Source organism: Hemiscyllium ocellatum, chromosome 24, assembly GCF_020745735.1.
Source record: "Hemiscyllium ocellatum isolate sHemOce1 chromosome 24, sHemOce1.pat.X.cur, whole genome shotgun sequence".
Taxonomy (NCBI): Eukaryota; Metazoa; Chordata; class Chondrichthyes; order Orectolobiformes; family Hemiscylliidae; genus Hemiscyllium; species Hemiscyllium ocellatum.
Window position 1 is genome coordinate 25,997,181 of NC_083424.1, and position 24,452 is coordinate 26,021,632.

A 24,452-nucleotide genomic window follows, 5' to 3' on the forward strand; every position below is an offset into this window, starting at 1 on the left:
CAACGTTTTAATATTATTAGAGGACCTACGGCCCCTTATAAAGCCTGTCTGGTCCTCTTTAATAATATGGGGCAACACCCTTTCCAGTCTCAGCACCAGGATCTTGGACAGAATCTTGAAGTCTGAATTTAATACAGAGATGGGCCTGTATGAGGCACAATCCACAGAACCTTTCCCTTCCTAAGAAGGGAAGGAAATATTAGCTTCTCTCAAAGGAGGTGGTGGGCATTCATGCATATAGGAGTGATTTAAATCTCCAACATCGGCCCTGACAGAATCCCTATAAACTCCTTATAAAACTCACCTGGAACTCATCAGGACCAGGCGCTTTCCCACTCTGAAGTTGCCTAGCTGCCCCCTGTATTTCCTGAACGGTCAAGGGGCATTAAGGAGAGAGGCCTGTTCCAAGGTTACCCCTGGGGAGGTCCAGGTTCTTAAAAAAAGTCTTCATTTTAGCCTTCCTGTCTTTGCAACCTTCAGACCAATACAATTCAGAGCAAAAACTCCAAAAGCCTCATTAGTCTTTTTAGCATAGTACGCAAGGACCCTGGCGCTGTCTCCGATTGCAGTAATGGATTGGGGAGCACGCTTTTTCCTAGTCAAGTACACTAAATACTTCCCTGGCCTATCCCCATATTCAAACAGCCTCTGTCTCACAAAAGGAAGTTCTTTCTTTGCGTTTTGTGTCAGTATTGAATTCAAAACAGCCACCTGCTTGGCCTGCAAAGAAATAGTTGGGGGCCCCACGAGGCATCCTGTCCACTGTCAGATCCAACAACAATTAAAATCCCCCCCCGATAATAACGTGTCGTGTTCCAAAAGCACTCACTCAATTTAGAGAAAGCACTAATCAAAAATTTGAGCGGATGCGCTCGAGGACAATAGACATTTAAAATGCCATCTTCCTCCCCATGTATCAGGGCTTTAAGTATCATAAACCGTCCCTGTTCATCTTTCACCTGCTCTAATAATATGAACAGAAGATTTTTCTGGATAAGTACCGCCACTCCCCTACTTTTAGTAGTAAAGGATGAAAAGAATACCTGGTCATAATCCCCCTGTTGTAATTTCAGGTGTTTCCCATCATCAAGATGGGTTTCCTGCAACAAAGAGATATCAACCATTTCCTCTTAAGGAAAGAAAGCACCTTTTTTCCTTTTAAAAAAGTGAATGACTTCCCTTAATATTCCAGGTGCACCATTTAATAAGACACTTAGCTATATCTCCTTTCAGACACCCTTGAACCCTTCGGAGGGAGAACACTGCTTACAAAGCGCCGAGCATAAGTAAATAAAGACCCATAGAATCAAAAATCTATACATACAGAAACTACTCTATCATAACTATAAAACAATTACTACCAAATAAAATCAACTATAAAACCTTGAATGGAAGACTCTTCCCCGTGCCCATAGGGGACACACCCTACCCACCCCTCCATCATAATCCTTCAAACCCAGACTGTGCCCAGTCTTAGGTCAAAAAAAAAAATGATGATTCTAAAATCAACAGGAAAACAAAAGAGTCAGGATGAGCACTCCACCCATTCCTGACTTCATGTCACCCCTACTTGTGACTAAAAGAGAAACTGAACAAACAAAATTTCAGGCCGAGGCTCCTTTGGCATAGCATCGCTTTACATACATACGATTATTAAAACAGCATACATTTTGTATAGGGTTATTGTGAAGGGGTGCCATTAAAGATGGATTTGAAAGCACAAAACAAAAATTAAAAAAAAGGCATTGCCAGTCTAGGACCCAACATAGACAGTTTCGATACAAGGATTTAGGTCTGGATCAAGTCAGGATGACTTAGGAGGCCTTTAAAACTAAACTGGCAGCTTAGTCCCAATTCTCAGGAGTATTTTGAGAGGACATGGAATGCTTCAAGTCATGAGACCACACCCTGCGCTCCCAACCTGGCCAGTTCCATGGCAAAGACAAACAGTCCTCTGCAATTTTCATGGAGTCAGGTAAGCCTTTTAAAGAGCTGTGGTTCATGGTACCTCAGACATCACAAGCCTTAGTCTACACAAGGCAACATTTTGAAAGACAAGTTCTAAAGATCGCCTCAAGCTCCAATGCCAGGTCATGCTCCCACCAACGCAATGTCACCTACACTAAGCAATGCAACTGCCATGTCCATTCGGCAAGTAATATTCTGGATAAAAATCAGCAAGCACAAGATAAAAAGGTGTTAAAAATAAGCTTTGTTGAAAATAAAAGTTGTTCATTTTTATTTCAAATTATGATGGAAAGTAAAGTAACAGTCAGAGTCCCTTTAAAGTATTAATACCAGGAACTCTCAGCAAGTTAAACCTCTTAAATTTGTGTAAATACTGTACAATTGACAGCAGGGATGCTGAGCATCCCTGACAGGTCCATTCTTCTCCAAAATACAAAATAAATCCTGTCTCAAGAGTCTTATTCATTAATTTCCCAGCACTGATGTACTTTACAATTTCCTGGATTAATCAGTGTTACCCTTCTTGAACAAAAAGGAACAACATTAACTATTCTGCAGTCTTCAGGGACCTTGTCTGTGGCTAAACAGGAAACAAAGATCTCTGTCAAGGCCTCAATAATCTTCTCCCTTGCCATCTTCAGTTTCCTGGGATAGATTCCATCAGGCCGTGGGGGAGTGGTTTATCTTAAATGTTTCTGAAGACACCAAATTCCTCCTCCTCCTCCTTAATATTGACATGCCTTAGAGCATCAACAAACCCCTCTCTAATCTTATCATCCATGTCTTTCCCTTGGTGGATCCCACTAAAATACTCATCAAGGACCTCACCCACTTCTTCTGGTCTCAACCTATAAATTCCCTCCTTTGTCAGCGAGTGATCCTACCCTATCCCTTGTTACCCTCTTGCTCTTTACACATATAAAAATGCCTTAGGATTCTTCTTAAATCCTACTCACTCAATGATATTTCATGGCCCCTACTAACCCTAATTTCTCTTTCATGTTCTTTTCGGCTTCCTTTATACTCAAGGGCTTTGATTTCTGTTTCCTAAGCCAGATATATGCTTGCTTTGTCTTTTCAACTAAAAAGTACATCTCTCATCATCCAAGGTTCCCAAACCTTACCTTCCTTATCTTTTTTTATGCTCATCGTGCTGGCCCTGAACTCTGATCAACTGGCCTTTTAAAAAAAAACTCCTACAGGTCAGATGTGGATTTACCTTCAAAAGAGCTGCCCTCAAATCAACTTTTCCAGTTCTTTCCTTACAAAAGAGAGACTGAGGAAATTGAAACTTCAGGGAATACTGGGCCAAAAAGAGGAGAGGTCATTACATTGAAACTTAAAATTCTTACACGATGTGGCTTGTGGAGACAGGTGGGATATTTCCCTCGCTGGTGACTTCAGAACCAAGGTACATAGTCTCCGGACAGGGAAAAAGTACCATTCGCGACTGATGAGAATGCCAAAGATTCACCACCCTCTAAAGGGCAATGGATCAAGTAGATTCAAGTCAGAAAAAGCAAGAAATTTCTGGAGACCAATGCTATTAAGAGACATGACAATAATGTGGTAAAGTGGCATTAAGATAATGATCAGCCACTAGCTAAAATGGCAGGGGAGGCACTATTGGCTGAATGGCCTATTCCCATGCTCCAATGTTAACAGCGAAATCCTAAACACAGAACTCAATATAATTAATTTGGAGTTGGGGTGCTTAGGGAGGTGTAGAGTGAGCTATATTGGAGTTGGTTTAAAAAAATTTACTCAAAAATCATAAAGAAGTGTGTGTGTTGCAGAGAGTAACACCATCTCATTTTAAATCTGACACTAGATTCAAATCCAACTTATCCCTGGAAGATGGCTGTCTCCTCAATCCACTTAATATCAGTGTCACTAGTGATAGTGTAGGAGTGTGACAAGTTTCAGACAGGCTCCAGGTGGCAGAAGTCTACAGCAATGAAGCTGCTGATTTCTATTCCAAAGCAATAATCTCAAAAATAAAGCCACAAGGGCAGGCGAGTACCAAAAAGATAGGGAAAGATTCATGTTCAAATAAGCACTGAAGGCAACCTTTTTATTGACATTACAAAATCTGAAACATAATAAACAATCCTCCTTCTCAGCCATACCCCATCAACTGATTTATTGATCTTATCTGGATGGGCAGAAAAAATGCTTGGTGGAGCTAGAGAGAGTGCATACACAATGTATTGTGATAATCTACAGCTTCTAAAAAATGTTACAAAAAAGCTTAAAAATGCCAAGGTGTAAATATCCAGAAGAAAATTAAACAACAGCAATTCACTCCATCTCTTAGCAATCTATAACCTAAAGTAATAAGCATTAGATAACTCACTGATTTATTCCACACATACTGCTATTGTCGAGCGGATTTTATCTTTACATTGTAAATCCAGTTGATTGCAATGATAAGATGGGCATAATTTATTGCACTGTGCACATTGCCACTAGGGCAGAAGAACATGCAGCACGCAATAAGATAAGGCCTTTCAAAACTTTTCTTCAAAGAGTGCACACAAAAGAACTCAAGATTATGATTTTTGTCTTGAAGGACCATGATCTTCTGACTCCTTCACTTGCCTGGTAAATCCTGGCTTTGCATTTGGTCGTAAAGCAAACAAGGATAAAGACAGGAAATACTATCCATCTAAATGCATTTACTGGAGTTTTAATAGAGAGCTCTCCGTGCTCATGTAAACTCAAAACTTACTTGCCATTTTAAAAGGTGTGCAAGTATTTGTGTAGAAGAAGTAAGTTGGGATTTGTCTTAAATACAAAATACATAGTGTGTCAGCTGTGGCTCTGTTGGCAGCAGTATCACATCTGCAGTTGCCATGTTCAAAGTTCAAATCCTACTTCAGGGACTGTGCACAAAAAGCTAAGGAGGATGTGAAAGCATTGAATAGATGCAGATAAAATTCACAGGAATGGTTCCAGGTCTGTGTGAAATATCTTCGGGTAAAAAGTGAGGTCTGCAGATGCTGGAGATCACAGTTGAAAAGGTGTTGCTGGTTAAAGCACAGCAGGTCAGGCAGCATCCTATTTCCTTGGATGCTGCCTGACCTGCTGTGCTTTAACCAGCAACACATTTTCAACTGTGTGAAATATCTGCCCAACTGGAATAAATAATCGAGAACCAGCGGACATTGATGAAGAAGGCGAAAAACAAACGAAGTGGTGATACAAAGGAAAACATTTTTTTAAATGCAGCTAATAGTTGCACTGCCCGAGGAACGTGGTGGGGACAATTTAACACAGAGGCCTTCCATAAAAAAGCAAACTAAATTATTTGTAGAGAACTAATGTTCATGGTGACATGGAAACGACCAAATGAATGGGACTTGCTCTTGCAGATATTTACCACAGGCGTGAAGGACACACACACAGTCTTATGTGCTGCAGCCATTCCATGATTGTATGTGACATGATATTTTGAGCTTGCCAATAAGCTGGTTTAAGCAAACCAATCTGACTGAAGCTTTATGCAAGTAGTTCATAACGCTCAAATCAGAAAAGAAAAAAATAATTGGATTGGGAGAGACAAAAGGAGGAAACAAACATTAAGTGGCATATAGAGGCTGCACTGAGGATTACATTAAATTTCAACAAGAAATGCCTTGTTTTTGGAACTTCAGAACCAAGAGTTACCTACAGCACCTTTCAATGCCTCAAGATGTCCTAAAGCGCTCTCCAGGTAACAAAGTACTATTGTAGTGCAGTCATTGATGGAACAAAATGTGCCAGCCAATATGCTCTCAGCAAAAAAGCACTGAAGTACACAAGTGATGTATTTTTAGATACAAGCTTGAGAAATCAGTGCCAGATGCCTTGCTTTTGATCAAACAATGCCAGGGTTCTTCCACGTCACTTGAAAAGACAGGAAAACAAGACACTGCCTATCTCATCAGACAGACAGAATCTCCAATAAAAGCAAATCTGCTTTCAGTACCACTCCAGAGATCGGTGTTGAAAATCTAGAAACCACAACATTCGGACTTCAGAGAGGAGAGTGCCATCACTCAGCCATCTTTTTGGATGGGGATAATGGGATGGGCGTTACTGAGTTTCAGGCAGCTACCAGGTGTAGGATGCCAGTTGCCCTACAGCCAAGGTGGCAACAAGGTTTCCAGAATTAGAGACCAGGACTTCATTAGCATTGGAACAAAATGTTCCAGGCCAAAGTGGCATTCTGGTGCCTATGATTGGCCATTATTGCACCACCCTCATTGCTGGAAGTGACAGGATAGGATTTGGGCAGGCATACAGGTGGGCAGTGGAGTGGGTTATTACAAACTTAATTGTTGGGCCACTTGGTCGCAGCCCTATTGCAACTGATTGCACGAAGTGCTCACTTGCAGTTGTGTTTGCATTCATGAAAACCACAATTTTCAAGTGAACCATAGGTTCACACAGTAGTCAATACTAAAGCCTAGGTTTGATTATTTCAGACACTGTTCACCTGGAAAATCAACACAATTTGAACTACGATATAAAACAGATGCAGCACTCTGTACTCTTTCCACTTACAAAAATAAGTTACTAACATTAAAAGCAATACCGCATTAATTGGTGGGAAAAAAACATTGCAAGTCATACAGTAGAATTAAAAATGGACACATCTGTTAACTCAGTGGGTAGCACATAGTGCGTTGCCCCACAGCAGCAAGACTAATCATAAAAGCGCTAAAAACACTTGCTTTTGGTTCGGTTTGTTCCCGAAGAAAAAAAAAGTGGTATCAAGGTGAGGGCAGGGCAGGGGAAGGGTCAGAGCCAGAGCCAGACAATAGTAGAGCACAGAATTAGACTTTTCGATCCAATTCATCCATGCCAACCAGAGATCCCAATCCCATTTGCCAGCATTTGGCCCACAACCCTCTAAATCCATCCTATTTACGTACCAATTCAGATGCTTTTTAAATGTTGTGTTGTACGTGCCTCCAACAATTCCTCTAACAGCTCATTCCATACACACACTACCGTCTGCAACGTCCCCTTTAAATCTCTCCCATCCTTAAACTTATGTCCTCTAGTTTTGGACTCCCCTACCTTGGGGGAAGAGACCTTGGCTGTTTACCCTACCCACACATTTATAAAAAAAAGGTTTATAAAATCATTACCCATCAGTCTCTGATGCTCTGGGGAAAAGCACCGGCCTATTCAGTCTCTCCTTTTAGCTTAAACCCTCCAATCTCTGCTACATCCTTGTAAATCTTTTCTGTAACCCCAAAAAAGTGCTGAAGGTGCTTGAATACAAACAAATAAGTTCCAAGGGAGAAAATTTTAACTAACATTTTATAGACTATCAACTCAAAATTCACATCACACACACATGCGATCATATAAAGCATAAAATTTAAACATCTACCATTCCTACATTTACAGAAACATTGTCATTTTATATTTCTTACCTTTCAAAAACAAATGTTTTGCATTCTAAAATGTGGTAATTTTCAGGTTTTACACACATATGAAAATTGGGAGACTCCAATTCTTTGGATGTCCTTAAGTTTGAAAACCTTACAGCTTTAACTCTCTGGAACTATTTTATTACTATATCTAACATCTCTGCAATAGATCCTAATCAACACTGGTTTAAAATTAAATTGGAATGTTATGATGCCAGAAAATTGTGGGAAACGTGTCAAAAGTAATTAATTTCTGGAACAGGGCCAGAATCTCTGATGTCTCTCTCCTCCGCCACCCTCCAACATGAAGCACAGCTCATCATATTCACATGGCTGCATAAAACTAGATTAGCTCAAGCACACTGCTGGCACTTGACGAGACTGCATTAATTACAGAAATTCAATGCGATGCATTTTGTTACATTTCTCCTCTTGGTAAACAGTAAACTCAAATCATTTGAAATGAAGCATTGCACATATTGATCTTCACAAAATGCCACTGTACTCGACTAGGTTATCTTAAACTTAGCTGCCTCTAAAACAAGAGAATTTCTATTTCTTCATCCTGAGGGCTTCTCCAAGCCAAAATCTCTGGCAGCAATAAGCATTTAAATGACATTAGGAATTCAGGTTCAGCGCTCCTTCTGGTCATCTTCCAAGCACAAAATGAACAATGAAAACCAAACTGCAATGACATGCAGGGATTGAAAAACAACTTGCTCAGCAATTCAATGGCTCCAAAACATTTAACATAGTTTCATAAAAGTTAAAAAGCGAAAATCCAAAGCATTTTTCATGGAGAAAAAATGTTCAAAGTTCAGATTTAGTAAAATGCCCCTTATCTATTCCAAGTCACAATTCTCTTGTCCAAAATGAAGACTTCATTCAACACCAAAACTTATTTTGCCACAGTGAGAACAAAAGGAACTCACCAGCACCAACTGTTACTTAAAGTGTTAAATATTCCCTCAAACTCTCAAGATTTACAAAATTGGTGAAATCTGCCAGCTGTTTCCAAAAGAAACCTTTTATAAAATTTTCTGGCAAAATGCCATTTCTCAATAACTAAAGTCACTCTGTCCTGTGCGTCAGTGATGTAGATTTCCTTTAATGTGAAGGACTTGCCAAACACTGCTTAGAGACAATGAAATGACATGAGCAGTGAAACCCAAACAAATCACTTTTGTGTAGTATCACAAAGCTGGCAGAGGGATAACACACTATTCTTATTAGCTACTGTCTCTGCAGAATGAGGGATGTCAAAACAGCACAGATTATATTCCTAGCAATTCTGAGAAGCATGCCCAATTAGCAATGATTCAGGTGCTTGAGGAATGACAACCTTAAGTGTTAAATGGAGATTTTGTTTTAAAATGGATTAATACTTTTAACGTAATCATACACAACTTCACACATTCAATCCCCTCCTCTATTGACCTATTTATCTTTCAGACTAAGCAGGGTAATGGTGTAAAACACCAAAAAGAAAAGCAGGAAAATAATCAAAAATACAGAAAGGGAGTGAAATTTTTTGAAAGTCAATAACACGTCTGTTCTCTGCAACAATGACTAGCATACAAATTGGGAAGACTTTCACATGAAAACAAAGAGTATGCTGCACCAAACACCGATTTTTAAAAAATTATTTCATGGGATGTGAGCACCATTGTTAAGGCCAGCATTTGCTGACCATCTCGTATTGCCCTTTAACAGAGTGGTTTGCCACGTTATTTCAGATACGGTTTGTGGATTTGGAAAAGACAGGACTTCCTTCCCTAAAATTACATTTAAACCACCACCCCCTGTCTGATCACTATGATAATTGAAGATAGTTTCTTGGTCATCATTGCCAAGACTGATTTTCAATTCCAGATTTATTCACTCAACTTAAATTCCACCAGCTTCCATGGGAGGAACTGAATACATTTCCTTAGAGCATTTTATTACTAGTACAATGACATTACTACTAGGACACTGTCTACCCCCAATTAATAATCTCTCCGTACCAATTAAAGTCAGAAGGAAATGCAAAAGTTTACACTGTTGTAGCAAGCATAACCATTTTTTAAAAGAAACAAGATTGTAATATGAAGGAGCCATTCTTAGAGCATACATTCAGAACTCAAAAAAAGGTGAAAAAGCTAAGATACCAAAAGCCAAAGAAAGACTACAGGGAAAAATGACCATCATCAAGGCCGTTGCCTCAAATGGCAACTGAATAATTTAAATTCCTTTTCATGGTACAGGATTCACTATGTCCAACAACAAGCTTTTAGGATCACATTCCACAAATTAGCTGTCTTTTGTTTTCTGCGTAAGCTGAAACCAATGACCTCCGGTATGCACTACTGTGAACCAACCTCCAATGGCATCTGCTCATTTCAGGACATCATGCACTTCTCAAATGAACAAACATTGGAAACCTTGGACACATGAAAATATTAGGAACAAAACAGTAACAGACGGTGTATGGGTAATTATCTGGCAAGAATTCGAGATAAAACTTTAACATTTGTGGATCATGTTTGATTTCCTGATGTCAATTATTAAGCCACACATTAATATGTATAAATTTATGCTTTCAATGGTTGAGGGCTATTACTTTGTTCCACTGAGCTGTATTATTATTATCGACATAATTTATTAGTTAGTTGTTAGTTATGAGGTATTTATATAATTAGTGGGTTTCTTTATATAGTTTTGTATTTGTCGCAATACTCAAGTAAATTGTCCCCTCTTCAATAAAAAAACCTTATGCCAGTTGCCAACCCTTAAAAAATAAAGATTTTTATTTCAGATTTCCAGCATCGGTAATATTTTGTTTTTAATTTATTAAAAAATGTTGCTCATGACCTGGAGGAAAAATCTACGAGTACAGTGCAAGTTCCCACTTTAAGAAATGAAAATAGAACTCAGACCCAGCACTGAATTAGAAGCAAGCTATCTGATAGAAAAGTCACAGTTCATTGTTCCATGCCTTCTGCATACATTGTCTATTATTAGAAGTAACCAATTCCTGTCACCGTTTTACACCAAGCATGAGCAGATTGGCAATTAGACACCATTTGTTCGTAGTGACTTTGTGGTCAAATAATGATCTCTTGGTCACCGTCAGCACTTTAGCAAATTGGGGAAATACATGCCAAAGTGTGACATCAAACCCTATAAGAGCAAGGGCAGCATGGAGTACAGAGCCAACATTGTCCACCATATCTCAAAGTTCTACGCCACCATGACTTGCATCAACAACATGGAACTCACTAGATTTACAGCAATGAGGGATTATCCATAACATACTGACTGCAGCTCACCATCACCGTCTGCTCACGGTGAGAGGTGGGTGATAAATCCTGAGCTTGCCTGTGATACCCACATACCATGAACCAGTTTTTTAAAAAAAAAGAAATCCTTGGAATAAAAATCACTCATCTGCAACAGTGACCAACATTGCAGTTTTGTTTATCAATCACAAGTTGTTCCAGTTCTACATTCTCAGATACTGTTCTATAAAATTGTGTTGCATCAATACCAAAACGTCTTGCCTTACTGGCTAAACCTTCACAAAAACACAGGCTGCTAAAGCCAGTTAACCTTGCCTTCATTGCAAAACTAAGTTTCTGTACACAGCTAATAAGCAAGTATTTAACACTTTCACAAATTTTCTAATATTATAGGTCACAAAGAAAGCTGGCCTATTTACAAAGTTAAACTATAGCTTTAAAACTAGTCATAAACATCAGTTTACCTTGCTAGACAAAAAGAAAAAAGCTAACCATTTTAAAATCGATGTAATTCTGATTTTTAACTTTAACCAAATGCAAAACTCATCTTGGGTACAATAATCATAGCTTGGAAATCAAAGTTATTTTTCTTCAAATTATTAGTTTTAAGAGGTTATTCTTTTCTGGCTATACAGATTTCCACAGATTTTGTGAACTCAGAATTTGGTGGCTGATGTAGAGATGAAAAAACGGCGTGGAACCCAGGTTCGATTTCAACCTCTGGTGACTGTGTGGAGTTTGCACATTCGCCCTGTGTCTTCCACTAGGTGCTCCAGTTTCCTCCCACAGTCCAAAGATATGCAGATTAGGTGGACTGGCCATGCTAAATAGCCCAACGGGTCCAGGGTAGTGTCGGGCAAGAACGAGTTGGGCAGGCTAGACAAATGAAATTTCGGCAGAAAAGAAATTAACTGAAAAATGGGCTACCTTCTGAAGGGAAAAAGGAAGGAGGAGAAGTCATTCACAGCACACTCTGGATGAACTTAGAACAGGTGTCAGGTAGAAAACACAACTGAGAACCAAGAGGAATGCAGAAGATTTGGAGGAGAGAAGAAAGTGCATTTAGGGAAGCCAAGAAGATTGAGAAAAGGCTGAGGCCAACAGAGGAATTCCCAAATCCTTTAAGTATATACATATTAAGAGAACATTAAAAAGGAGTAGGACTGATTCACAACCAAAAGATAACTTACATTTCAAGGCAGTGGACATGGCTGTAGTCTTATTTGAATACTTTGCATCTGTCTTTATCAAGGAGGTAGAGTTATCCAGGTCATGGTGTCAGATGAAGATGGTTACTGGAAAGGTTGAAAATGGAGAAGCAGGGACTATTGGTTAGAGTTTTGAAAATTAAACTTGATAAGGCACTGGGACTAGGTAAGATGCATCCAAGGATACGGAGGGTGGGGATGGAAATTGCAAGGGCACTCACCATAATCTTTCAGCCTTCCCTAGACTCAGGAAATACCTGAAAAACGCAGACTGCAAATTTTATGCCCTTGTTCAAAAAGGTTGCAAGGATAAAGGTCAGCAATTACAGACCTGTCAGTTTCAAGTTCAGCTGTGGAGAAACCTTTATTGAAAGTCACAAGAGGGATGAACACAATAGATAAGAGAGACTGATCCTTTTCAGTGGGAACAAGATAGCACACAAAACTAAAGGTGATTTGCAAAGGAAGCACCAAGGAGAAACAAAAAGAGATTCACACGAGTGGTTCAGGTCGGAGTTGTACTGCCTGCAAATGTGGAGGAGGCAAGTTCATTTGAGACCTTCAAAAAGGAGGGTATTAAATAATGATTATTTAAGTAGCAACAACCTGCAAGGGTATGGGAAAGGCAGGAGAATGGCAGTGTCATGATGGTCAGCTGGAGAGCAGTGCAGACTTGGTTGGCTGAATGGCCTCTTTCTACAGCAGAGCACTTCTGTAATTCTATAAGCATTGACATCATTGGAGTACACAGGAGGAGTTCAGAAGGAAAGTAAGCAGTAAGTAATTTCATTCTTTAACAAGGTCAGAAAGCCTGAAGAGGTTCAGGGACAGAACAGCAGAGCGACTAGAAAGGATAAAAGGTGGTGGCTATTGCAGTGAGATAACAATCAAATCCCTATAGGAGTTAGGATGTTGAGTAGCAGAGCAGTGCAATGACAGTACACACCAAGTAATATCAGGGCCAAGTAATATCTAAGAAAAGTGAAGACTATTGATCAGATGGTAAAATGTCTAAACTTAGTGCTGTAAACTTTAGCCAGTCTGACAAACAGATGCACGGCAGGCTTCTTCAGCCCCATGGAATGGATAACCACATTGGCAGATTTATTGGGAAAATTAAATCTAACTCAGCAAGATAGGAGAAGCAGAATAAAGCATTACAAAAGGAAAATTGAGGTGCACAAAAAGCTCAGATTGACAAGTATAGTGAAAACATTAATAGTAATACTAATAGACAGTAAGTTTTAAAACAAAACACAGGAAAGTATTGAGAGATCAGACTAAGAAGTGCAATGATCCCAAATTAAATTTATAGCAGAGGCATGCAAGTGCACAGATTGGCGAAATGCTCACCAACCTTATCTAACAAAGAGCAGTACAAATGTCTGGCAACAGGAAACATGGCTTTATAACATACAGGGGCGAGAGTGTGGTGCTGGAAAAGCACAGCAGGTCAGGCAGCATCTGAAGAGGAGGGGAAATTGATGTTTCAGGCAAAAGCCCTTCCTGGCCTGACCTGCTGTGCTTTTCCAGCACCACACTCTCTAATCTCCAACATCTGCAGTCCTCACTTTTGCCTCTATAACATACAGGACTGTGAAGTAAATACTCCTGGCTACAAGAGTTCAGCAAAAATAGCAAAGGAAAGAAACAAAAAGGAGAGTACTGAAATATTTCACTCCTGCAGGATAGAATGACTTAAGGGGATCTTGGACAGTACCTATTTGGTTAAAGTTAAACAATAATAAAAAGGTAATATTACACTCCTGAGATGATGCAATAGGTCATTAACTGATGGAAGAGCTATTAAAAGGGCAGATTTGTTGGGAAATCAGAGCTATGAGCTATGAACTAGTGAGACACTGGCAAAGTAGCAATGACACTGATCTAGTAATCCAGAGGCTCAAGCTAGTATTCCAAGGGGATAGATGCATATCCAATCATGGTAACTGGTGGTATTTAATTTTTAAATATCTGGAACTGAAATCCAGTTTCCTTTAAACCTAATATCACCAACTGCGTGAGGATCCATCTGGTTCACTTTTGTCCTTTAGGGAATAATACTACCATTCTTATTTGGTTTGATCTACATGTGATTGCAACCTACAGTGGAGTGGTTGAATCTTAACTGTCCTCTATGAAGGTCCAGCAGCCCAACAAGGTTCATAGGAAGGGGCAAGAACTGTTTGCTTTGCCAGTGATATCCACTGTCCACAGAAAGAAGAAACAATAGAATCTGGAAGGGGAACAGAGGAATACAAATGGAACGGGAAAGGGATACAAGCGAGGCAAAAAAAAAAAAAGAGTATAAGAGAATGACAGATAAACAGAAAATCGAAATGTTTTATACATATGTAAATGAAAGGGTGGAAAGGAGATGGCTGGGGCTGACTGGGGGCCAGAAAGACTACATTCTTGGAAGCAGAAGGCAGAGGTTCTTGGCCAAAGATATAGTCAAAGTCATTACAGAAAGCAGTTGAGAAATTGTAGGACTAAAAATTTATGAAGTATTCGTTATGTTTACAAGTAAAATAAGCTTGGCTATACATAGGGTTGATGAGTCACCAGAGTCAGATAGACTGCACCTGAGAATTGAGGGAAGGTGGAGGTTATGAGTGTACAGTCATAGCCATCCAATCCTTCTTGGATGCCATGGGAATAGAGGTGAACTGTATTTCTTGCCAACAGTCAGTGTTTCAGGTATCCAAGATATTGGCGTTGGGTTAACAAAATCAGTGCAGAACAAGCTCTCAAAAATCAGCACTGCTACTAGACATTTGTTCCTTCTGAAACTGACCAGACTGAAAACCTTGACTTAAGTACAGTCTTTATTACACTGTGCTCTTGGCATCCCCGATCCTCTTTGCCCTGACAGTGCTAACTGTGCCTCCAGCTGTCTTGACCATAAGACCAGAAATTCTCTTCAGGTTGCTCTCGGACCTCCTTCAAAACAAGCTTGATGACCAAGTTGCTTTTCCAAATACCACATTATCATAACTCCTCTCTCCACATCCTCAACACAGCTTGATTCCATTTGACCCCTAACCTTGTTTTTTTAACACAACAATGGTTGACAGACTAGAATGTTTGGAAGCACATAATATTTTAATCTAGAATAAACTCTTATGCAATACAAGACAGTGTTGTTATAACCCGGATGTATCATAATGTGACAAAATGATCCATTATTTTCAAAGGACAAGCTTCCCTGGAAATGAAGCAGAATGTTTATATCATTGAAAGTTTAGATTTAAAACCTGCAGGTTTTAATGTTATTTCAATAGGTTTCAAACATAAGGAATAGAATGCTGCATGTAATCTGCAAGTAAACTGCACTACAAGTGTCAACATTCCAGGGAACTGGGTCAATTTGTTTGACTGTTGTTGTCGTCCATCTCAAATTGCCCTTGAATGAGGAGCTTGTTAGGCCAATTTAGAGAGCAGTTAAGAACCAGCCATACCATTGGGGCTCTGGAGTCACAGGTAGGCCAGACCAGGTAAGGATGGCAGATTTCCAAAGTGGAAATTATTGAATCAGGTGGGGTTTTTTTGCAACAAAGTTTTATTGTCATCATTAGAGAGACTAACTTGCAATTCCAGACTTTACCAGCTGCTGTGGTAAGATTTGAAACTGTATCAAAGGGCACTGGTCTGGTCATCTGAATGACAGGCCTAGTGACATTATCATTAGTCATTGTCTCCGTAACTTAACACATCTTTAAAGAAGTCTACATGAAAATCTACAAGAAACTTGCAAACAAATTACACAACAAAAAGCATATGGAAGAAACAGCTGTGAGAGTAAACTTTTTCATTGTAATCCAACAAAGAACCAACAGGTTGAAGTAATTGGACTAATCATTGCATTTGGACTTGACAAAGTTGCAGCACAGGCACCTCAGGCAGATTCCCATGTGACTCATTGGACTCCACCAAAATGTCTCTAGTTAATAAAGTGAGTGCCTCAGTATGATGAGACTGTACAAAGAAATTACTATTCACTCTAAGGATTATCAATAACATTTGCACTATCCTAACTGACAGTTTAAGAGATCAGAATCTCAGCCACCTGACAACAAATCTCTACTCAAATTTTCCTGATAAATCATTCAGCAAGGGGGTTTTTTAACCAGTTATTGGACTTCATCTGGAATCATTCACACAGTGAATTGTATTTTTAAGAAGAATCAATGCTACAGTCAACTTTCGAATCGCCCTACATCATGAACAGAATGAAAATAGTTCACATGGACCGAAAAAAAGTAATTGCATGCAACAGAATGACGGGAGCCTGAATTGTGTGGTAAAATTAATGGCAAGGCCCTAGTTCTCACTTTTATTGAGAATTAAGCTAACTTCTGGCAACGCAAATCAGAAAGGCACTTTGTCAGTTGCCTAGCACTCTCACAAGCTTCACTATACTGGTATCTTGCCGAGTATCTGGATTCAAATGCATGCAATGCAACAAAAGTCAGGATCATTAAGTAATGGCTACTCACCACTCTTGACAAGAATAGTTAAAAGACTCTCTTTCAAATTTACAATTTTTTTCTATAAGCTCAGTTTTGAAATCTTATTATTAAAACCTTTCCAGCACCAAAACAACCAACTTTTACAAGTAGGGATCTCTTTCAGAAATTAAATTACAGTTTGAGGTAACTTTTTTTTTTAATTTCTTAATTGAATTCCACCTTTAATTTCCATTGTGCGCTTGACACTGTCACTGATACTTCCTGGTTCAGCCTTTACACTGCTCAGTGATTTTTCAACGAAAATGACATCTTCAGACTTCTTGTACAGACCTCTCTGACAGAGTGCTGCAGATTTCAGGATTTTTAAAATTAATCACAGTAACAGCTAGTGCAGAATTTCCCAAATTGCTGAACATGAGACATCTGTTCAGATATGGGAGAAAAGGGAGTATGCAGGACACATTTTCTAAATGTGGATATGCTCACATGCCTCTCAGATTGCACTCTCTCCAACATGTTCCCATTCCGCGACAACTTGTTACAAATTTTCATTAAAGTCAGGAGTGGTAAATTCAAGTCACCAGTATTGATGGCACTATGAGCAATTAAATAAGATGACTTCAGGGATTGCTGGCAGTATTTCATCAGGTTTAACATTTTCCCTCAGTTGAGTTGCCATTTGATTTATTAAGTTAGTCTAAAATCAAAAAGGGAGACTTGAAGTCACAATCAATTCCCAGGAGACTACCGTTCTAATATTGCAAGTCTGCTGGAATAGGAACATAAGAAATAGAAAGAGTAGGACATTCAGCTCCTAAAGTCTGCCCTGCCATCCTGAAAAGTCCTCAACTCCTCCATACTCCAAAATTTTCTCTTTAAAATGGAGTTTCTCTTTAATTTGGTTACCAATCTCCACAACTCTATAGAATAGAGAATTCTAGACACTCACTATCCGCAGAGATGAAATTCTCTCATGAATCAGCTTTAAACAAATGTCATCATATTCTGTTACTATGTCCCCAGTTCAAAACTCCCCCACTAGTGGAAGCATCTTCTCAACATTTACTCTCAAGCCCACTCAGAATCCTCATTCTTCGAGACTCTAAGCAATAAAAAAAAAACTAACCATTCTTGATAAGTTAACCTTTTTATTCCAGTAATTAACCTAGCAAGTGTCTTAGGATATATTGGTATTGGAGCATACCATTTCATAAATACAAAGAACCAAAACTATACACAATTCACCAGACACTGCCTCACCAATACCCTGCTCTCTATTTTTATATTCAATCTCTAACAATTAACACATCAGACTCTCAGAATCACCAGGGCATATAATCAAAGACATTTAAACCATCAAGCTCAAGTTGGATCTCTGATAGGGAATTCCCTTAGAAACCCATCAGTATGTTAAAATACTTGAATAAAATGATGCTTCAGAGACTTAAGTACAAGCAGCATGTTGTAGAAATCTACATTATACACAGTTTCGGTTTAGTTCAGTGGTATCACCCACACCTCAGTAGAAAGTATATAGGTTTACGTCTAATTTTAGGACTCAAGTACATCAACCAGCGAACAATTCAGTACATTACTGCAGACTGCTTCATTGTTTGAGTGCCATCTTTCTTACAAGATGGCACAGAAACCTCTTCTGATCGTTCTAGAAACATGAAGATCCCACTGCACTCTGAAGAAGTGGGAGTGGATTATACTCGAATGGTCCTTAACCAACCTCAAAGCGTAGTTTCATTGATCATTCATTTCAATGCCAACAGGGGTCTTTGAAATTAACAATCATATTGGACATCGCAAAGAACAGTCAATACATTTCAAAACAAGCATTAAAAGAATCCTTGGCACTGTACTAAGGAGATAAGCCAATTTAAAATTTGTTTCATTCAGAGACTGACTACCATGGAAACATTTGGCCACCTATTTAAAATATGCTCACAAAGGAGTTAAAACAGGACATAGGACAGCACATAATGTGGACCACCATGGGAAAATTAAACAGGTATTCAGGATATTAAGGTCATGCCGAGGAACTAAACTTAAAAAAAAATTCCTCAAAAAAAATGAAATTCACCATTATTTAGTATTTAAACTGTTATACCATCAGTAGGAAACTCTACTACAGGAATGGTATAGCATTTCAATTGAGGTAGTGAACTGAAGATAAACATTTCAGAAAGAGAGGTGCATATTTTTGAGGTTAAGGTACCTTTAAATCCCTCCTCATCTAACACTAATGTGTAGTCATCGGGCATTTCGGTCAGGCTGAAAAACTTACACCTGTTGAAGCAAAAGATAGGAACATTAGTACAATGCAATGTAAGCTACACAGTTCAGGATACATCCCAGCTGAAATGAAGAGGAAAAAAACGCATGGTCAATGATGTTCATTTCAATTTTCAATTCAATCAGTACCAAGAATACTTAGACAGTAGGAAACCATTTCAGTCAGTGTTTTATTTTAATGAGTTTGTGTCTCTCATACAGAAACATTACCATTCTGTAAAATACACCAGCAGGGCAGCACAGTGGCAGTGGTTAGCACTGCTGCCTCACAGCGTCAGAGACCCGGGTTCAATTCTCCCAGTGTCTCCCTGGGTTTGCTCTGGTTTCCTCCCACAGTCCAAAAATGTGCAGGTTAGGTGAATTGACCATGCTAAATTGCCCCCAGTGTTAAGTGAAGCGGTAAATGTAGGGGAATGGGTCTGGGTGGGTTGCGCTTTGGCGGGTCGGTATGGACTTGTTGGGCCGAAGGGCCTATTTTCACACTAAGTAATCTAATCTAGATTAGAGTTCTAATGTGAGCTCATGTGTATAATAATCCCCATCATCATTGGTCAATCACAATATTATTGTCATATTATTCTTAGAGAGTTTGACAAGAAACCACATTAAAAAACACTTGCTCTCATCCCTCAACTGGGCAATAATTCTGAAGCCTGCACAAAAAGACCAGTGAAAATGTAGCAGGTGCATGTCAGTAACAAAACTATGAACACACAATTGAACTTAAAGAAATTCTTAAGATTGGTGCAGCACAAATTTATACTATTCTTGCCAAATGTTTGTTTCTATGTGAAATTAGCCCAGTTCAGAACCTATCACAACATTTCTTAAGCTAGCTGCAAAAAAGTCACCTTTGACTGTAGCCTTATAAACTAAAATCTGTAAACTGATGTAAAAGATCAGACATAAGATTGCACTACAGCGAATGTTTTATTAGTTCTACTATCAGGGTACTTGCATAAACAAAAAACTTTTGGCTTAAATAGGTAATATTATCCTTTATAAAAAAAGTGACAAATCTAATATTCAATCTCTGCAACACAATCCTCAACCTATCTGCTGAAACTTTCATGCATGCTTTTGTAAAATTCAGATGCAGTATTCTAAGCTCTGCTGGCCACTAAACCAACCTCCACCCTTCAAAGGTTTGAGCACATCCAAACTCTTCTGCATATATCACAACTTGTGATGAACCAGTCAGTCATTCATTCATTTTTCCTGTTCTCACTAACTTACAATGAGTGTCCATTGAAAGGCAAGATGTAAGGAATGCTGGAGAGGACTAGAGAAATTGAGGGGTTGGTTAAGAAAAAGAAGGAAGGTTATGTCAGGTATTGACAGGAGAGATAGAGTGAATCCTTAGAAGAGTATAAAAGACAGTAGGAGAATACTTAAGAGGGAAATCAGGAGGGCAAAAAGGGGACAGGAGATAACTTTGGCAAATAGGACGCAAGGAGAATCCAAAAGGGATTTTATAAATATATTTAAAAAAGGACAAAAAAGGTAACTAGGGAGAAAATAGGGCCCCTCAAATATCAGCAAGACAGCCTATGTGTGGAACCGCAGAAGTTGGGGGAGATTATAAATGAACATCTTGCGGCAGCGTTTACTGAGGAGAAGGACATGGAAGATATAGAATGTAGGGAAATAGATGGTGACATCTTGGCAAATATTACAGAGGTGGTGCTGGACGTCTTAAAACACAAAAGTCGATAAATCCCCATCAGGTGTACCCTACTACTCTGTGGGAAGCGATTGCTGGGCCCCTTGCTGAGATATTTGTTTCATCGATAGTCACAGGTGAGGTGCCAGAAGACTGGAGGTTGGCTAATGTGGTGCTATTATTTAAAGAAAGGTGGCAAGGACAAGCCAGGAAACAACAGACCAGTGAGCCGGACATTGGTGGTGGGCGGCCAGTTGTTGGAGGGAATCCTAAGGGACAGGATTTACTTGCATTTGGTAAGGCAAAGACTGGTTAGGGTTAGTCAGCATGGCTTTGATTAGATTAGATTACTTACAGTGTGGAAACAGGCCCTTCGGCCCAACAAGTCCACACCGACCCGCCGAAGCGAAACCCACCCATTCCCCTACATTTACCCCTTACCTAACACTACGGGCAATTTAGCATGGCCAATTCACCTGACCCGCACATCTTTGGACTGTGGGAGGAAACCGGAGCACCCGGAGGAAACCCACGCAGACACGGGGAGAATGTGCAAACTCCACACAGTCAGTCGCCTGAGTCAGGAATTGAACCCGGGTCTCTGGTGCTGTGAGGCAGCAGTGCTAACCACTGTGCCACCGTGCCGCCCCTGAGGAAATCATGTCTCATGAACTTGTTTGAGATTTTTGAAGTAACAAAGAGGATTGATGAGGACAAAAGGAGGTTTCCTGCAAGTAGAACAGGATCTTGATCTGATGAGCCAATGGGCTGAGTGGCAGATGGAGATTAATTTAGATAAAACGTGAGGTACTGCATCTTGAAAAGGCAAATCTTAGCAGGACTCACTCTTAATGGTAAGGTCCTGGGGAGTGTTGCTGAACAAAGAGACCTTGGAGTGCAGGTTCATAGCTCCTTCAAAGTGGAGTCACAGCTAAATAGGATAGTGAAGGTGGTGTTTGGTATGCCTGCCTTTATTGGACAGAGCACTGAATATAGGAGTCAGGACATCATGTTGCAGCTGTACAGGACTTTGCTTAAGCCAATTTTGGAATAGTGTGCGCAATTCTGGTCTCCCTCCTATCAGAATAATGTTGTGAAACTTGAAAAAGTTCACAAAAAAAAAATCTACAAGATATTGCCAGGGTTGAAGGATTTGAGCTATAGGGAAGGCTGAACAGGCTGGGGCTGTTTTCCCTGGAGCATTGGAGGCTGAGGGATGACTTTAGAGGTTTATAAAATCATGAGGGGCATGGATAGGATAAATGGGCAAGGTCTTTTCCCTGGGGTGGGGGTGTCCAGAACTCAAGGGCACAGGTTCAGGAAGAGAGGGGAGAGCCATAAGAGACCTAAGGCACAGCTTTTTCATGCAGAGGATGGTGAGTGTATGGAATGAGCTGCAAGAGGAAGTGGTGGAGTCTGGTACAATCACAATTTAAAAAAGCATTTGGATTGGTATGTGAATAGCAAGGGTTTAGAGGGATACAGGCCAAGTGCTGGCAATGGGACTAGATTAGTTTAGGATATCTGGTCAGAATGGACGAGTTGGACCGAAGGGTCTGTTTCCATACTGTATGTCTCTCCAACTCCCAAATACTAAACATTGTGATTTTACACCCTCACATTCAAATTCCTCCATGGTGTTGCACCTCCCTTAACTATACCAGGTTTCTCAGATACTTATGCAGCCACTTCCAACTTTCCAAGATTATTGCATTCTTCCAATTCCAGCTTCTTATGCAAGCTTCACTTCTTTTGCCTCATCAACTGCGGAGACCGTAGGCTCCAGTATACCCTCCTCAAAACATTCCAATTCACTCTCCATGAAAATGTATCTTCTTGGCCTTGTTTTTTTGACATAAAAAGTAAAAAGGAGACGACATTAGGAATGGTGATGATAAGTTCCTGATTAGACTCTTGAGAAGTGGTTTGGGAGTCTTTACAACGTTTAAAAGGTGCTATATAAATTTGAATAATTGACATTAGAACTAGGTAAAAGTAGGCCATCTGGCCCCTTAAGCCCACTCCGCCATTCAATAAGATCATGGCTGATCTTTGTGATTTCTGCTCCACTTACCCACCCACTCACTATAACCCTTAATTTCTTTCCTGTTCAAAGTATTATCTTAGCTTTAAAAACATGTACTGTGGAAGCCTCAACCACTCGCTGGGCAGGAAATTCCATAGATTCACAACTCTCTGGATGAAGAAGTTCCTTCTTAATTCAGTCTTAAATCTGCTCCCTCTAATTTTGAGGCCATGTCCTCCTGTCTAGTTTCACCCGCCAATGGGAACATCCTCGCTTATCTATTGCCTTCATAATTTTTATAATGTTTCTATAAGATTCCCCCTCATTCTAAATTCCATTGAATATAATCCCAGTCTACTTAATCTCTCCTCATAAGCCAACCCCCTCAACTCCGGAATCAACCTAGTGAACGTCCTCTGCACCACTTCTACCACCCTTACATCCTTTCTCAAGTAGAGAGACTAAAATTGCACACAGTACTCAGGTGTGGTCTCACCAGCGCCCTATACAACTACAACATAACCCCCTTGCTTTTAAACTCAATCCCTTTGGCAATGAAGGACAAGATTCCATCAGCCTTCTTAATTAAATGTTTCACCTGCAGAACACCTTCTGTGATTCATGCACAAGGACATCCAGGTCCCTCTGCACAACAGTATGCTGCAATTTCTTACCATTCAAGTTGTAGTCCTTTTTACTATTATTCCTACTAAAATGGATGACATTTATTAACATTGTATTCCATCTGCCAGACCTTTGCCCACTCACTTAAACCATGTCCCTTTGCAAAGTTTCACAGTCCTCTGCACGCTTTGCTCTACCACTCATCTTAGTGTCATCTGCAAACTTTGACACACTATGTGGTTCCCCAACTCCAAATCATCTATGTAGATTGTGAATAACTATGGTCCCAACACTGATCCCTGAGACACACCAGTGGTCACTGATTGCCAACCAGACTAGCTAATTTATTTCCACTGTCCGCTTCCTATTGGTGAACTAATCCTCTATCCATGCCAATACATTGGCCGTAACACCTTACATGTCTATCTTATGCAGCAGCCTTTTGTGCCACACCTTGTCAAACGCTTTTTGGAAATCTAGATACCCCACATTTACTGGGCTCCCATTGTCCAGTGTTCATAATGTCTTCACAGAATTCCAAAAAAAAAAATTAGTTAAGCATGACCTGCCCTTCACAAACCCATGCTGTGTCTACCCAACAGGGACAAATTCTACCTAGATGCATTGCTATTTCTTTGAAATTAGACTCCAAGCATTTTCCCCACTATAGATGTTAAGCTACCTGGTCTATAATTCCCCATCTTTTGGTCTACCTCACTTTTCAAACAGTGGCATCACATTTGCTACTTTCCCAGAACTGTCCCAGAGTACAGTAAATTTTGGAAAATTACCATAAACATATTTGCTATTTCTCCTGCCAACTCTTTCAGCACTCAGATGCATTCCATTAGGGTCAAGAGACTTATCTACTCTTAGCTTGCCCAACACTACCTCTTTCATGATAACAAAAGTTTCCAGGTCCTCACCTACCTTTGTCTCTTTGTCAACTGCTGGAGTGTTATTCATGTCCTCCTCTGTGAAGACCGACAAAATACCTATTCAATGCCTCTGACATTTCCTCATATCCATTACTAAATACCCCTTCTCATCCTCTAAAGTATAAATGTTTACTTTAGCCACTATTTTTATAGAAACTTTTGCTATCTGTCTTTATATTTTGAGCTAGTTATTTCTCATAATGTATCTTTACTTTTCTTTATAGCTGTTTTTTGTGGCTTTCTATTTACCTTTAAATCAGTCCCAATCTTCGAGTTTCCTACTGATCTTGGCCATTTTGTAGGACTTCTCTTCCAATTTGATAGCCTCCCCTTTTTTCTTTAAACAATCATGGCAGATTGACATTGAAGGTGGAACCCCAATATAGCAAATTTATTACTGAAGAAGTTACAGATCTTGCCATGAGTTTTTTTTAAAATTAAATTGTAAAATATTGCAGCTATTGGAAATCAGGATAAAAACTGGAAGTGCTGGAAAAATGCAGCAGCTCAGTAGCACCTGTGCAGAACGAATGTTAAATGTTTCA

The 24,452-nt window shown here is 39.6% G+C and overlaps 1 protein-coding gene across 1 annotated transcript in view; it reads right to left on the bottom strand.

Annotated features, from left to right (window-relative positions):
- Nucleotides 1-24,452, bottom strand: part of LOC132827320 (cytosolic arginine sensor for mTORC1 subunit 2-like) — a 55,858-nt gene that overhangs the window by 24,158 nt on the left and 7,248 nt on the right. Inside the window, exon 2 of the mRNA XM_060843965.1 lies at nt 18,580-18,650. Coding sequence (XP_060699948.1) covers nt 18,580-18,650 — 71 coding nt within the window. The remainder of the gene's footprint in view (nt 1-18,579; nt 18,651-24,452) is intronic.